We start from the raw sequence: 13755 nt of genomic DNA, 5'->3' as shown, positions 1-13755 counted from the left end.
ATTACACTCACAATCTACCTTCACAAACCCTACAGTCGCCTAGGCTACACACATCTTAGCCTATACACAACACAAGCCGTCGAACACCGATGGCGCTGACCGATACAGCCAACAACCGTACGACAGCGCAATATCGAGCGACGACGATGGACTTGAGCAGCACGACGGAGATCCCACTTACAGTCGACAGCCCCGAGGTCCCCTACAGGGGCCCTTCTTATGCTGTCAGCGTGGCCTGGCTCCGCCCCCGGACACGCCCCCTTTCTAGAACCTACCAGTGGGTTCTTGATGTGCCCCTTCTGTGACCTTTCCCCTAGATCCCCCTCTGGTGTATCACATGGCCTGCTGACGTCAGGGCTGCCGTTAGCCACAGATCCACTTCCCTGCCAGCAGCCAGCGCTATGCTGCTACATTACTAATCTATGCCACTACACTAGTAATGAATTGAACATGTGTTGTTCACGTGACAAACCCTACTAATTGACCTTGTCAGGTGGTGGCGGCGGGTTTAACGACACATTAATATTTACGTGATCTAACCCCAAAAAAGACTTCTATTGTGGATATTGGCGGATCTTTTTCAGACCACAACAAAAATCCGAAAGGAAAATGAACTCAAGTCCCGTTAAGCTGTTTGAACATCCAAGTAGACGACCATTTTTCAAGATGGCCGCAAAACGATGTCTATTTTGCTCTCCTGAAACGGACCGAATGGCCCAGTTGGGACGATTTAAGTGTTTGTCTCTTTGTTAACGAGCATGCAGTAGTTGTTATATATATATAATATCCCCAAACTTTATTCTGATGGTATTACTATTATTAATGTTAGTATTGATAATATTAGTGCCAGTGATTGAGCAACAGGTTAATGCTGTAATGCACTCATCAACTTTGTTTCAAGAGGCAGCTCAGGATCTATCGGGAACCTTACCCGAGCTGTACATCTCCTTTAAGATTTTATGATTTCGATGACAAACTTTAAACACGGGAAAAAAACACGCAAACGTGTGAAACAAATAAAGCACGTTCTGACCTCCCTCCATTGAGCCTTGGGCGTCACACTGAGGGTTTGTATGCAATGACCGGTCTCTGTAATCGACCATCTCTCACGATCTTGCACACACCTCGCGCCCAAGATTCGCTGTTTTTTTGCCGAATCATATCTCAAATACTAATTGTTTGATGCTGGAATCGTTCGTCCAGAAGTGGAGTAACAAACATCTGTACATTTAATTTAATATAAAATTCGTTATTTTAACTTGCTCATCTATACCAGAACAAATATGGAGATACGTGTCTTTTTTACAAGGGGGGTAGACATGTGAACATGTTTATAAAATAAAGATTATAATGAATAATAATAATATAAAAATGTAATCAAACATTCTTTTCAGCCCTTGTCAAACGTTTCAACGTACGGGAAAAATGTAATCCACGAATAAAATGTGTTAAAAATAAACAATTAAAATATTGCCCACTGATTCCACTGGCCGTTACCGTGATATACCCAGTGTCCATATCTGTAGAACGCTGCCCGTTTGATTCTAAAAACAATCCATTGATTTTTTTTCAAATAATTTTTTCAAAAGCTCTCAAATGCCACCCCCCCTCCCCGCCACCATGCTGCACGAGTTATTTCCGCACAATTACATTCTTTTTTTCCCGCAGCGTGCCTTGAAATCCCATCCTGTAATTGCTTTTCCATTGTGTCCGTTCGTATGTCTGCAAATCGGTTTCTTGCGGGGTTTTTTTTGCGCAGCAAAAAAAGAAAAAGTATCGAATGAGTAACCTCGAAGGCATGGGGGGCCTGGGGGGGGGGGTGCACTCACCCCCCTGGGAGTGCGAGATGCCCTCTCAGGTGGTGCGAGACATGGCCAGGTGTTTTGTTTGAAGGTAAATCCTCGAAAGCGCAATTGAAGCACGGGGCACGTGAGTCCAACTTACTTTGTTTCATCAAACGCGAATGCGTTTATTAACTTCGTACATTTGAACTTGATAAGAAGCTTTCGTGACCGCAGGAATTACTCTTTGGTTCTTTCGGTAAAGTCACGTAGAAAGAAAAAATACATTAAATAATTAAATTTAAAATTGTATTTTAATTTATTGTCTCTCTCTCAAATTTAGCAATCTTTGGAAGAACGTAATCAACCAGTTAAAGTGTTATCTGTTGTGTTAGCCGACTCTCTGTGTTGCATTGCATTACATTTCTAAGTTTACGAGCTTTGTTTTCTCATTCATTCACACCTGATGACGGTTACTTGTGTTGCAATCGAAAGTCGTATTCTATTATTTATTTTAATTAATTTCTACGTGATTTTTACCGAAAGAACCAAAGAGTAATTCGTGCATTTGTTTTGGTAAACGATTGATAATCAAAAGGTGTGCAAGGCTGCAGTCAAGGCTAAGAACCACTGCGCTAAGCAGCCGTGTGTGATCCCGGTTCGAATCGAAATTTCCGACAGGCCGTCCTGGTTAATACCGCCCGTTTGCTTCACCAAGTGGGGACGTTAAACGTTCCCGTGACGGCCGCCGACGCCGCTGTTGTGTTGCCGAAGTGGCGGTTCAAATAATAATGAAAATAATAATTACACCGCAATTTAGCTGATTGGAATGTACGTAACACTCATAATAATTTTATTTTATAATGCGTCATTCATGGTAATTGCATCCCAATAACGCTGTACACTAATTATATATATATATATATAAAAGGGCCAAATCCTATTTATTGCGACTACCAAGCCAATGAAAGCTCTCGTTGAAAAAAAAAATGATGGGACGAAAATAACTAAAAGACACGAAATAATTAAAAAACGTGATCACAACGGAGAAATCAGTCCGTCTCACGACGACGACAACTTGCCAGGGGATCCTCCTTGCGAAGGCGAGCCACGGGGACTCTGGCGAAACTCGCAACCCGGAGCGAAACAAGCAAAGGCGCAGCCCTGCAGTGACTCGCGCACGCCACTGCAGTCACTAGCGAGGGGATGGGGGTGGGGGAAGCTCTGGGAGGGCTCCCTCCAGAGCTGTGATTCTCAAACTTTTATTTGGCCCCCGTCTCAAGCGAGAAACCTCCGCTTTCACTCTCCCCCCTTGGAAACCAACATTGTTGACTGCCAATGAGTTTGGAAAGGTCTTTGATGTCATTCTAGGTTACCATAGGAACTTACATTTAACCGGAGTTATTGTATATTGGCAGACTCGTACGACACGATTAATCACCAATGACTCTCACGTACCATAATATTTCACGCGTTTATTTCTCACTTCACGTGCCCCCAGGGGGGGGGGGGGGGTCTACGTAAAGCCACGGCCCTGGAGGGTCGGTGGCCTCCTCTTCTTCCACACTAGCCCAGACGTCGCGGAAGAGGTGGGATCCATCTTCTTGGTTCTTTCGGTAAAGTCACGCAACTTTACCGAAAGAACCAAGAAGATGAATCCCTGCAGTCACGAAAGCTTTAGGTAAGATCCACTCACGCTTTACTCCCCGCCACACACTGCCAGCTGATCCACTGCCTGTGGTTCGTGTACCCATTGAGGACGCTCCTCTGTACTGCTGCGTGGCCACACGTGGGATTCTCTCTACGAAGGATTCATCCCACATCATATCAAACTATATTAGAGGGGGGGGAGGGGTGGAAGATTTGCTTGCTGGATTCCTGCCTGGGATAAACTCCTGGCGCGCGGTCAAATGCGATGACGTCGCCCGCTACCGTACCATCATATCATCGTGCTCACACCATCATACTCATACGATCATGTTACACGGTGTTAGAAAAAAGAGTTTGCTCGCTGGCTAGCTGGCTGGCTGGAGGAACGGAGGGACGGGGCGGTCACGTGGAACAGAACAACATAAATAAATAAATAAATTGGTGGACCCATAGTTGATAACAAAAATTACATCAGAGGCTTTGTCATCAAGCTAATGATGAGCAGTACGACTGTGGTGGTTGTGTTGCTCCATACACGTGGACACCTGAGTTTGATTCCCGGCCACGACCCGACAAGACCGACGCATTGTGCGAAAGGCCTTCATCCAGCAGTGGATTTTCAAAAGCATCGTACACGTTTTAGTTTGCTTCCGGTGCGTGTACATGAATGAGCATCTACAAAACAACGAAACCTACACGGTACAAAGCAAACAGAGAATATCAGAAGGCTCATAGCAACAACAAAAAACAATAATTTAATAGGCATCCAATTTGCATGTTAAGCGAGGCTCTGCGATTCATTTCACATGTGCCCATGCCATGCATCTGCTTGACAGATCACGATGGGGGAGGGGGGGTTATAATACATATATATTTTTAATAGCAAGATACTCTATAAAGGTCACGACAACCCAGCGCTTAGGCTTAATTGAAACTTGACATTACATATTAATCACATCGCACAATGGAATAAGTGGATTGGGCTGGAGGGGGTTGACGGGTTGAAGCGCCGCTAAATTCTCCCATCCCCTCCGCCCCGCAACCGCCTCTTATTATTATTTTATCCACAACCCACGTTCGAACTTTGCTTCGTGCTCAAGAATGACGACCAAACACACGGACGGAACTAAAATGTATAACCACGCTTCACCCTTTGCCGACGACGACGCATGGGTTGTGCGCGTTGTGCGTGTTCGACTTCTTTCGCACCGTACGTCGACAACGGCGCTCGCCACGCATCACCCTCGTGGCAATGCGTGCACGCGAGCGAGTGAGCGCGCCTGCGTTCATAGTGCATGCACGCATTATACTGGTAGGAACCACCTGGTTCCACCAGCTCGCAGGGAATTATTGTGTCCGTCCGTCGTGCATGGAAAAATGGGAGGGGTGAGGCTGGGTGGAGAGGGGAGGGTGGGGAGGGGCTGGGTGGGGAGGATGGGGAGGGGCTGGGTGGGGAGGGGAGGGTTGGGAGGAGCTGGGTGGGGAGGGGAGGGTGGGGAGGGGCTGGGTGGGGAGGGTGGGGCTGGATGGGGGGTGGGAGGGGTGGGGCTGGGTGGGGAGGGGCTGGTCACTCCGTGGTGCCCTTATAAAACTCAACGTTTAACCTACTCACGCCGGCTTGTGCCCGCCCTCACAGTCGGGCATATTTGCGGAATACACCACGCCGCCGTTGACCCTGGCCATTGACCGAGAAACCCGACGTTCCTACCAGCTCCCTCCGCAGGAATGTGTTTTTATCTATTCGATTTATTTCACTTTTATTGAAGCGGGTAAAAAAAAAACTTGATGTTAAAGAAATAAAAAATCTCTTTTTCGAGCGGAGGGCCTGGTAAGAAGTCAGCAAAAATAAATCACCACGCACATACATAGACACACAATACGAAATAGTACAATACAAAACATTTAAAACAATGACAATGGTCAATGACATTTTCTTATATCAAGAGCTTTGACAGCAGACAGCGATACCAGTTTAAAAAAAATTCGTCATTAATTCCAGGACCAAGGACATGATAGGAAAATGAATTGTTTCCCCGTGTTAGCCCTTGCCCTATGAACTGTTAGAGAGAGCACTGGCTCAGAACTAAGGCTGTATGGTTGTGATGGTTTTGTTAGCTGTGGACAAAAATACGTAAGTTCTGCCGTATACACAAATAGCAGTGTTTGAGCCTTCTGACCATGTTATATAATTCGCAATGTTGAGTGAGTAACCTTGCATTAGTAATGAACCAAAGTGCTCCGTGGTATACTGTGTCCAGCACATTAACGGTACTACTGGCAGCTGCTCGCATATAAATAACGTCACCATAATCCAATACAGATTAAAAAATGTTTTTAACTTGCGCAAGATCCTTCTTAATTGACTTAGAGAAGCGAGATCTGTCCCGAAAATAGAACCCCAATTTCAACTTCAATTCCTTTGCCAATTTTTAAAAATACTGTTTATTGTCCTCCAAACGGATTGGGCTACGCCTGAGCGACCTCCTTCGTGGCCGCGTCGCTCACCACCAGTGAGTTGCTGGGGCAGTGAACGAAGGGCGAACGAACACAAAGGGAAATGGAACAATGGTGGCATTGATAAGCGTAATGATGCTGGGAGGGGAAATAACAAAAAGTCCCATAGATATGAGTTAGAGAAGTTAATCTGGTAATGCTGCTGCTGCTGCGTTGGCGGTGGTGTACATTCACAATTGATAACAATAACTGCGGCCGTCACCTGATTATGCTGGTTGTGATTACTACTGGCGAAATGTCGTACTCGAATTGTCAATGTTGTGGGTTTACTCTCCAACACACCGGTGTGCTGAACTGGTAATTAATTGGGTACGTTTTGTTGACGTGACAAACCTTACTAATTGGCCGTGGTGGTGGTGGGTTTAACGACACAATTATATTTACGCGATCTAACCCGAGAAATAAAACCCTTTAAAATGGACAATGAATGATAATAATAAAAAACACACTCGTCAACATAACCTCGTGGCCTTCAAAGTGAAAATAAATCGGCGACGTTTTTGGTAAAAGTCCTCCGCCACGTAGCACATCAACAGAGACCAGAGAGAGAGATAATTCATACGAGTTAGGAAATTGCACTAAACACCACGTGGGCCTGATGCAAGTCATATACATTTACAACATGTTTTCCGATTGACAAGTTTAATTTTCTTTTAAATTGGCATGGGCATAGTTGCTGGATTAGTAGCATCCGTTGAGTAACAGACATACTCTGTAACGGGCGTAGTATAAGTACCGTGCGTGTTACGCAATTAATGTGATCATACCGCAGCGTAACTCAACGCGCTGCGTGACCTTAAAATAAAATAAAACATATAGTCGCCGACGTTTCAGGCAATGCCCCTTCTTGTGCTATGAAGAAGGGGCATTGCCATGAAACGGTGGTCCCTTCTTTTGCAAAAGGTGAATTGTTAAATAAACTCTTTGGTTATTTCGGTAAAGTCATGTCGAAAGAAAATAAATTAAACAAACCACTGACTTTTTATATATTTACCCGAAGGGAGGGAGATCTGTGAAGGGTCTCTTCCGTACTATCCGCCAAGTTTATAACGAGAAAACTGCGGGCTCGGCACTGGGCCAAACCTCTTGAGCCACCTGGGCATTTTGCAACAAGTTCGTTGCTTGAGAAAGAAAAAAAACACTTCAAGGGCGCAAATTGCGCCGCGCGCAACGCCCCCCTGGTTACGCAAGCAACGCTTTCGTGCCAGCGAGGACGCGCACTCTTCGTCGATGTTTGTCGCACGACCACACGCCAACGCGAGCTGTTTATTCGATCAACAAACGAAACAAAACAAAATAAATAAAAACACGAGAATAAAAAAACGCCTTTCGCAACATCGTTTCGGCTCAAAAGTTCCAACGACCGTGGCGCGCCAGAGAGCGCGCGCGACCACGTCGGAACCCATGTGCATCTTTACGAAGCAAATATTGAACACGCGACCTTGAACTATTTCCCTCGCTCACTCGTCACCTTTGCAGGTAATTGGACGTACACGTGGGAGGAGGGAGAGGGGAAGGGACGGGGATTGGCCAGTGGTGAGCACGGCGCCTGAGGCAACGCACCGATGGGGTTTCTTTCTATTGGCACTTGCTGCGGTGATTTGCAAACGCCGGTGGTGCCAATCGCCCATGCAGCCCTCCCTTGAGTTCGGCCACGATTGTCAACGGCGCATTGGAATGCTCCCTTTGAGGGTCCACTCAGCGTTGAAGTGTCGGGGAAGGGTGGTGGAGAGAGAGGGGGGGAGGCAACGGCCCTCACACGCACTCAAGGAGGAGGCTGGTTTTACACAGCCGCACAGGTTTTATCGAGATTGAGGTGCACCGCCTCGCACCCCCACACCGCACCTCCGATTAGCACGGCTGGCTAGGTACGGTGCGTAAGAAGTTCAACATACGTGCATAGTTCAACGATGTGCTGTCAGGCTGCGCCGCGCGCTGCACCTAAGGAAGGTCATTGCACGTGGGAGCGAAACGTCAGACATCGTTCCGAACGACACGCATCGGAGACAGACCCTGCGTTGCTGCCCACGTGTGTGTGTTAGAGAAAAGCGGACTAAATGGAATTCACTTTGACATATCTTCCTGTTGTGAAAAGAAAACTAAAAATACTTTACATTTTTCATGATTAAAATTGAAATGGGGAAGTACAGTGCACGCGTGCCCCATGAGCCCGATGACCTGAGTTCGATTGCTGCTCACGGCCACCGGTGACGATAATCTGAACCGGTCCTGGACCTCCCCTAGGTCGACTGAGGCACAAATGAGTACCTGGTGTGGTGCGTAAATCATCGCAACATGGGAGGCAAAGGCGACCGGGCGTGGTGCTTGCAACCCACCCCCTCGCGCGCCGTGCCGGCCTTCATAGGTTGCTACTCGCAAACGGCATTTGCCCCAAAAGTCTTTTGCAGGCTATACGGGAGGAGGAGGGGGGGATGGATCTTTGTCTTTGTATGAATCACCCACACGGGCCTCGAGCGGGTTGCCCTCGAAGCACGAGCGACGAGGCCGGCTCAAGGCATATTTGGGAATATGGTCCATACTCTTTGGTTCTTTTGGTAAAGTCACGTAGGTAGAGAAAGAATAGTTCACGACGTTTTGATCGCAACACAAACAATCGTCATCAGGTGGGACGAGATTAATACGGCCCTTTTTTTACTTCTCGCTCATGGTGCCGTGTCCGCGCTTGCAATGTGCTTTTCGCAACAATCGCGGTTCTACCAGCAGGGACCACTTTTCACACGATGCAGAACATGCGCTGCTGTTATAACGTGGTGAATGTGCTGCCGTTATAACGCGCTGCTGTTATAACGAGGAACACGCGCCGTTATAAGGCGAAATGTGCGCCGTTATAATGCGGAAACACATTCCTAATTTTTCAGGAACGCATCTACCGCGTTAAACGAGGACTCATCGTAGGCGGGACCCCCATGGGAAGCTACGTGGTGCTGAACCCTCAACGGGAAAAACAACCACATATCTCCTCTTCCTTCCTCCCTGCCGTTTATCTCGTGCATGTGTATGTATGTTGAACTTCTTTCGCACCGTATATAGCCAACCGTGCTAATTGGAGGTGCGGGGGAAGGGCAATAAACTGAACACAACCGTAAATCCCAGCAGAAACCACCTTTTTTTCTATCACAAAATACAATGTCACTATGTTTCACTGATGGTTATCAGTCGCTGGTGGCTTGTTTTCTTTTTTAGAAGTTACAATAGCAGGAAGCACCCGGTTCTGCCCGGGGAAAAATATATGTATATTTCTAAACTTGCCTTTTCTTAAGAAATACTAAGATTTTATGAAAGCCTGGCTTTCCGTTTGTCTGACCATTTGTCCGTCAACAAAAATATAAGAGCCTTTCCGAAGTCCTGAATCAAAAAGTTATAGAGAGTGAGGGGTAAAAAGTTGATCTAAAAGGTTTCAAAAAATTGTCAACCCCCCCCTACAAAAATGTTTTAACCCCCCCCCCCCCACCCAATTTATTTGTATTTTGTCGGCATATATACCTACACACTATGCAGTACATACAATAGAGGCAATAGTATCTACTGACTCTATAGTAGTATCTACTGACTCTACAGTAGTATCTACTGACTCTATAGTAGTATCTACTGACTCTACAGTAGTATCTACTGACTTTATAGTAGTATCTACTTACTCTACAGTAGTATCTAACGACTCTATAGTAGTAGCTACTGACTTTACAGTAGTATCTACTGACTCTATAGTAGTATCTACTGACTCTACAGTAGTATCTACTGACTCTATAGTAGTATCTACTGACTCTATAGTGGTATCTATTGACTCTACAGTAGTATCTACTGACTTTGTAGTAGTATCTACTGACTCTACAGTAGTATCTACTGACTCTACAGTAGTATCTACTGACTCCATGGTAGTATCTACTAACTCTATAGTAGGATCTACTGACTATAGTAGTATCTACTGACTCTATAGTGGTATCTACTAACTCTATAGTAGTAACTGCACACATTGGGGTGGAGGAGGAAGAGGACTTTACACTGTTCAGGATTTCCCTCAGCCTGTTCTTCTGCAGCAGTAACTGTCCAGTCTCTGGCTTGTATCAATGATGTCTGCTCTGTAGTTTCCTCAGCCCGTACTGCCTTCATTGATTGTTTGCCACTGAGACAGCCGCTACTCCTCCACTTTTTATTTTGCTTGACACAGTTCAATTATCTTTGTGTTTGTAATTGTCCTGGAGAGGCTTGATTTTTTTTCCTTTTTGGCCTTGTTTTTTTTTGCAAACATAATGACCAAGTCTTTAACGCAAGAAGACCTCCCTCCCGTCCTAGTCGCTCATCAACTTTGTTTGCGTTGCTAGGGGCATCCGCGAGTGGGCGTTCCACGCATGCGCAGATGCGCTCAATGGTGATCATTACGATCAGCCTACATTGTTAGAAAGTGTGATTTTCTTAGATTAGATTGGGCCAAGGGCAAAAACAAATACCAAGTGTTCATCCGGGGCCTTATTTTGTTGTATCTGTGTACTTTATTAAGACATTAACAAAATAGTTTGTCAGACAAAAGCGTTACAAGGAAGGCACATGCACATACACGCACGCACAGACAGAAACAAATGGCGTTTATAGGTAGGATATAAAAGAGCGCTCTTTATGAGTTAATCCAGCCATACCTGCAGGTCACCATGGGGCTTCGTACAGCTTTACGCCTGCCTACATTTGAAGGTTTTTGCTGGTTTTGCCAAATGTGATCTCTAGATGCCCTGCATGCCAACGGCCTTGGGGTTTTTCTCTTTCTTTTATTGGTCCGTTTATTTAGTTTAGTTTTTCTCTGATGCCTGGGAAAAAAACACATTGCCAACACTGGAATGCCCCCCCACCTACACACAAACTGAATAGGCCTGTGTTTCTCGAGAGACAATTATTTTGCGCCTTACGAAGTCAGCTGTGGGCTTTGCAGCGCCTAGAATGACTTAGTAGGCAAATCCGTGAATGGCAATCCTTGCCACAGCAATCGCAAGTGAATGCGGTGGCAGCTACAGCGGGGTTTGTTTCTTTTTCTTGACGTAGCAGGACTGGGCGACCGGTCGATCGTGTGCCTGATGCCAGCTCGCTGTACAAGACATCCTTGGGTATTCTGATATCCTGCATGCGGAACACATGTCCAGGCCATCTTAGGTGCCTTTGACCGAATAGAGAGTACATGCTGGGAATGTTGGCCATGTTGAGGACTGAGGTGTTGGAGATGCGATCTTCCCAGGACGCATGCCCAGTACCCCAGTACTTTGGTATTGAGCGTTAGGGATTTGTTCTCCCACACTCTTTTGGCCAACCTGAACATAGCTGTAGACGCCTTCCCAATGCACTTGCCAATCTCTGTGACAAGAGACAAATTGCAGGTGATGATGGAACCCAAGTAGGTGAACTTCTGAACAGCTGCCAATGTTTAGGGAAGGGGTGTCTCTGACATCCTGGCCCATGACATTGGTCTTTTTCAGACTGATTGTCAGGCCAAAGTTGTTGCAAGCATTGGCAAGGTGGTCGATGAGTTTCTGCATACCTTGTTCTGTGTGAGCTGTCAGCGTGGCAACATCAGCGAATAGAAGTTCTCTGATGAGGACTTTTGTTTTGAATCTGAGGTGGCCAAGGTTGAAGAGTTTGCCATCAGATCTTGAGAGGAGAAATACTCCATTTTCTGCTTTCCCAAAGGCATGTGTGAGCATAAGTGATAAAAAATATGGCAAAGAGTGTTGGGGCAAGCACGCTGCCCCTGCTTTACACCGCTGAGTATAGTAAATCACTCTGAGGTGGTGCCGCTGTGCTGTATTGTTCCCTGCATGTTGTCATGGAAAGAGGAGATGACTGCCAGCAGTTTGGGTGGGTAGCTGATCACTTTGAGGAGTTTGAAGAGGCCTTCCCTGCTGACGAGGTCAAAGGCCTTTGTTACATGAATAAATGCGAAGTACAGGGGCATTCTCTGTTCGCAACATTTCTCCTGTAGCTGATGCAAAGAGAACAGCATGTCAATGGTGGACCTTCCTGCTCTGAAGCCACACTGTGCCTCAGGATACGTCCTCTCAGCTAGTATATGCGACCTACTGAGGACAACACGGGCAAAGGTTTTCCCCACGATGCTCAGCAGGGAGATGTAGTCATTGCAGTCCCCATGGTCACCCTTGTTTTTGTATAGGGTAATGATGTTGGAGTCTCTCATGTCTTGAGGCACTGCTCCTTCTTCCCAGCACTGGCATGAGAAGTTCGTGGAGTTTCGTTAGAGTGGTGGGTTCCGCACAATTCAGTACCTCAGGTGTGATGTCGTCCTGTCCCAGGGACTTGCCGCTGGCTAGTGAGTTGATGGCGTTGTCCAGTTCCTTCAAGGTTGTAACATTGTCCAGTTCGTGTATCGTTGGTAAGGGCTTTACAGCAGCAAGGGCAGCTTCTGACACACCGTTGTCTCCCGAGTAGACCTCTGAGTACTGCTCTACCCACCTGGCCATTTGCTCTTGCTTATCAGTGATGGTGGCCCCTGTGCTGGATTTCAGGGGGGCAGTCCTTCTGATGTTTGGACCAAAGGCTCTCTTGATGCCTTCATACATGGCACGGTTATTGCCCGTGTCAGAGGCGAGTTGGATCCGACTGCCGAGCTTCAGCCGGTATTTGTTGGCAGAGCGTCTGGTGGTCGTTTGAGCTGCACTGTGGGCAGCTTTCAGAGTCCTTAATGATCCTGTACTTGGGGCTGACTTGTACTTAAGGAGCACTGTGCACTTAGTCTGGAGGATCGGTTCCAATACAGCCAGGTGTTCCTCAAACCAGCCCGTGTTCTGCCTTGTCTACTTGCCGAAGGTATTGATGGCTGCATTGAAGATGGCATCTCTGATGTAAGTCCACTTTGTCTCCACGCTTCCATCCGGTGTGTCGTGTAGGGGCTGCTCAAGGCTTGAATGAGCTGTGGGAGGGAGGTCTTGGCACAGTTGATGCGTGGGTCGTGCTTTTGTTTGAGGTGGTGTATCTTTGTGGGGCTCAGTCTGACCTTGCTGAATATCAGTGAGTGATCGATGTCACAGACTGCACTGTGGGAGCTCCGTGTGATGAGGACTGAGTTGTTGTCCACCCCCCCCCCCCCCCCACTTGTGATTAGCAACGGTTGGCTATGTACGGTGCGAAAGAAGTTCAACATACATATGTCACACGCCATGCGCGTAGCCACAAAACCGGAGCATTTCCAACCCTTAAACGTGATCGCCGAGTGCAATAAGTGGCGTGAATACGAAAAGTAACTAAAGTCGTTCTCATTTTACCGTATTCTCCACCTAATAAGGGACATTTTTGTTCGCTGAATTTTAAATACGACAGTCGGAAAATGGGTCGTACCGTCCAAAATGAGACATTCGTCTTCCAGAAGACGTGTCTTCAATCGAGTTGCTTTCGAAGGAACCTGTAGAAGGCACCTGCTCTCACGAGTGTCAAGCGGAGCATACATAATCATGCAATCTCCAGATTTCACCACACACTTTCTTTCCCCATCGTCCGCTGTATGTTACGTAACTTATTATTTTACACCCTCATTTCTCATTCTGCCAGCACGTGGCATTTTACAGTAACTTAGATTTCTCTTGTTCCCCCCCCCCCCATTCCTTCCTCTCTCTGCCATCCCAACTTCAACAACTCATAATTACCCAGCGATGGTGGCGTAGATAAAGTAAACACTTCGGGCACCACATTTCAATGCGGATAAGCGGTGCCAACAGTGGATTGATTGATAGGTTAGCTGTGGATATACAACACGTTGCATAAGCGATGGTCGTGTGTACGTATGTTGAACGCACGTAGG

General features: G+C 46.6%; 1 protein-coding gene across 1 annotated transcript in view; it reads right to left on the bottom strand.

Annotated features, from left to right (window-relative positions):
• The window catches only part of LOC133356930 (type 2 lactosamine alpha-2,3-sialyltransferase-like), a 64281-nt gene extending 50895 nt beyond the window's left edge, over positions 1–13386 (bottom strand). The window contains 1 exon segment of the mRNA XM_061574631.1: positions 13296–13386. Within this exon segment, the coding sequence (XP_061430615.1) occupies positions 13296–13312 (17 nt within the window). The 5' untranslated portion in view covers positions 13313–13386.
• Between the last annotated feature and the right edge of the window lie 369 nt (positions 13387–13755).

This window comes from Lethenteron reissneri, chromosome 56 (genome assembly GCF_015708825.2).
Source record: "Lethenteron reissneri isolate LAM-NWPU_2019-01 chromosome 56, ASM1570882v1, whole genome shotgun sequence".
NCBI lineage: Eukaryota > Metazoa > Chordata > Hyperoartia > Petromyzontiformes > Petromyzontidae > Lethenteron > Lethenteron reissneri.
The sequence above is the reverse complement of the archived record's forward strand: the minus strand, read 5'-3'. Positions and strand labels throughout refer to the sequence as shown.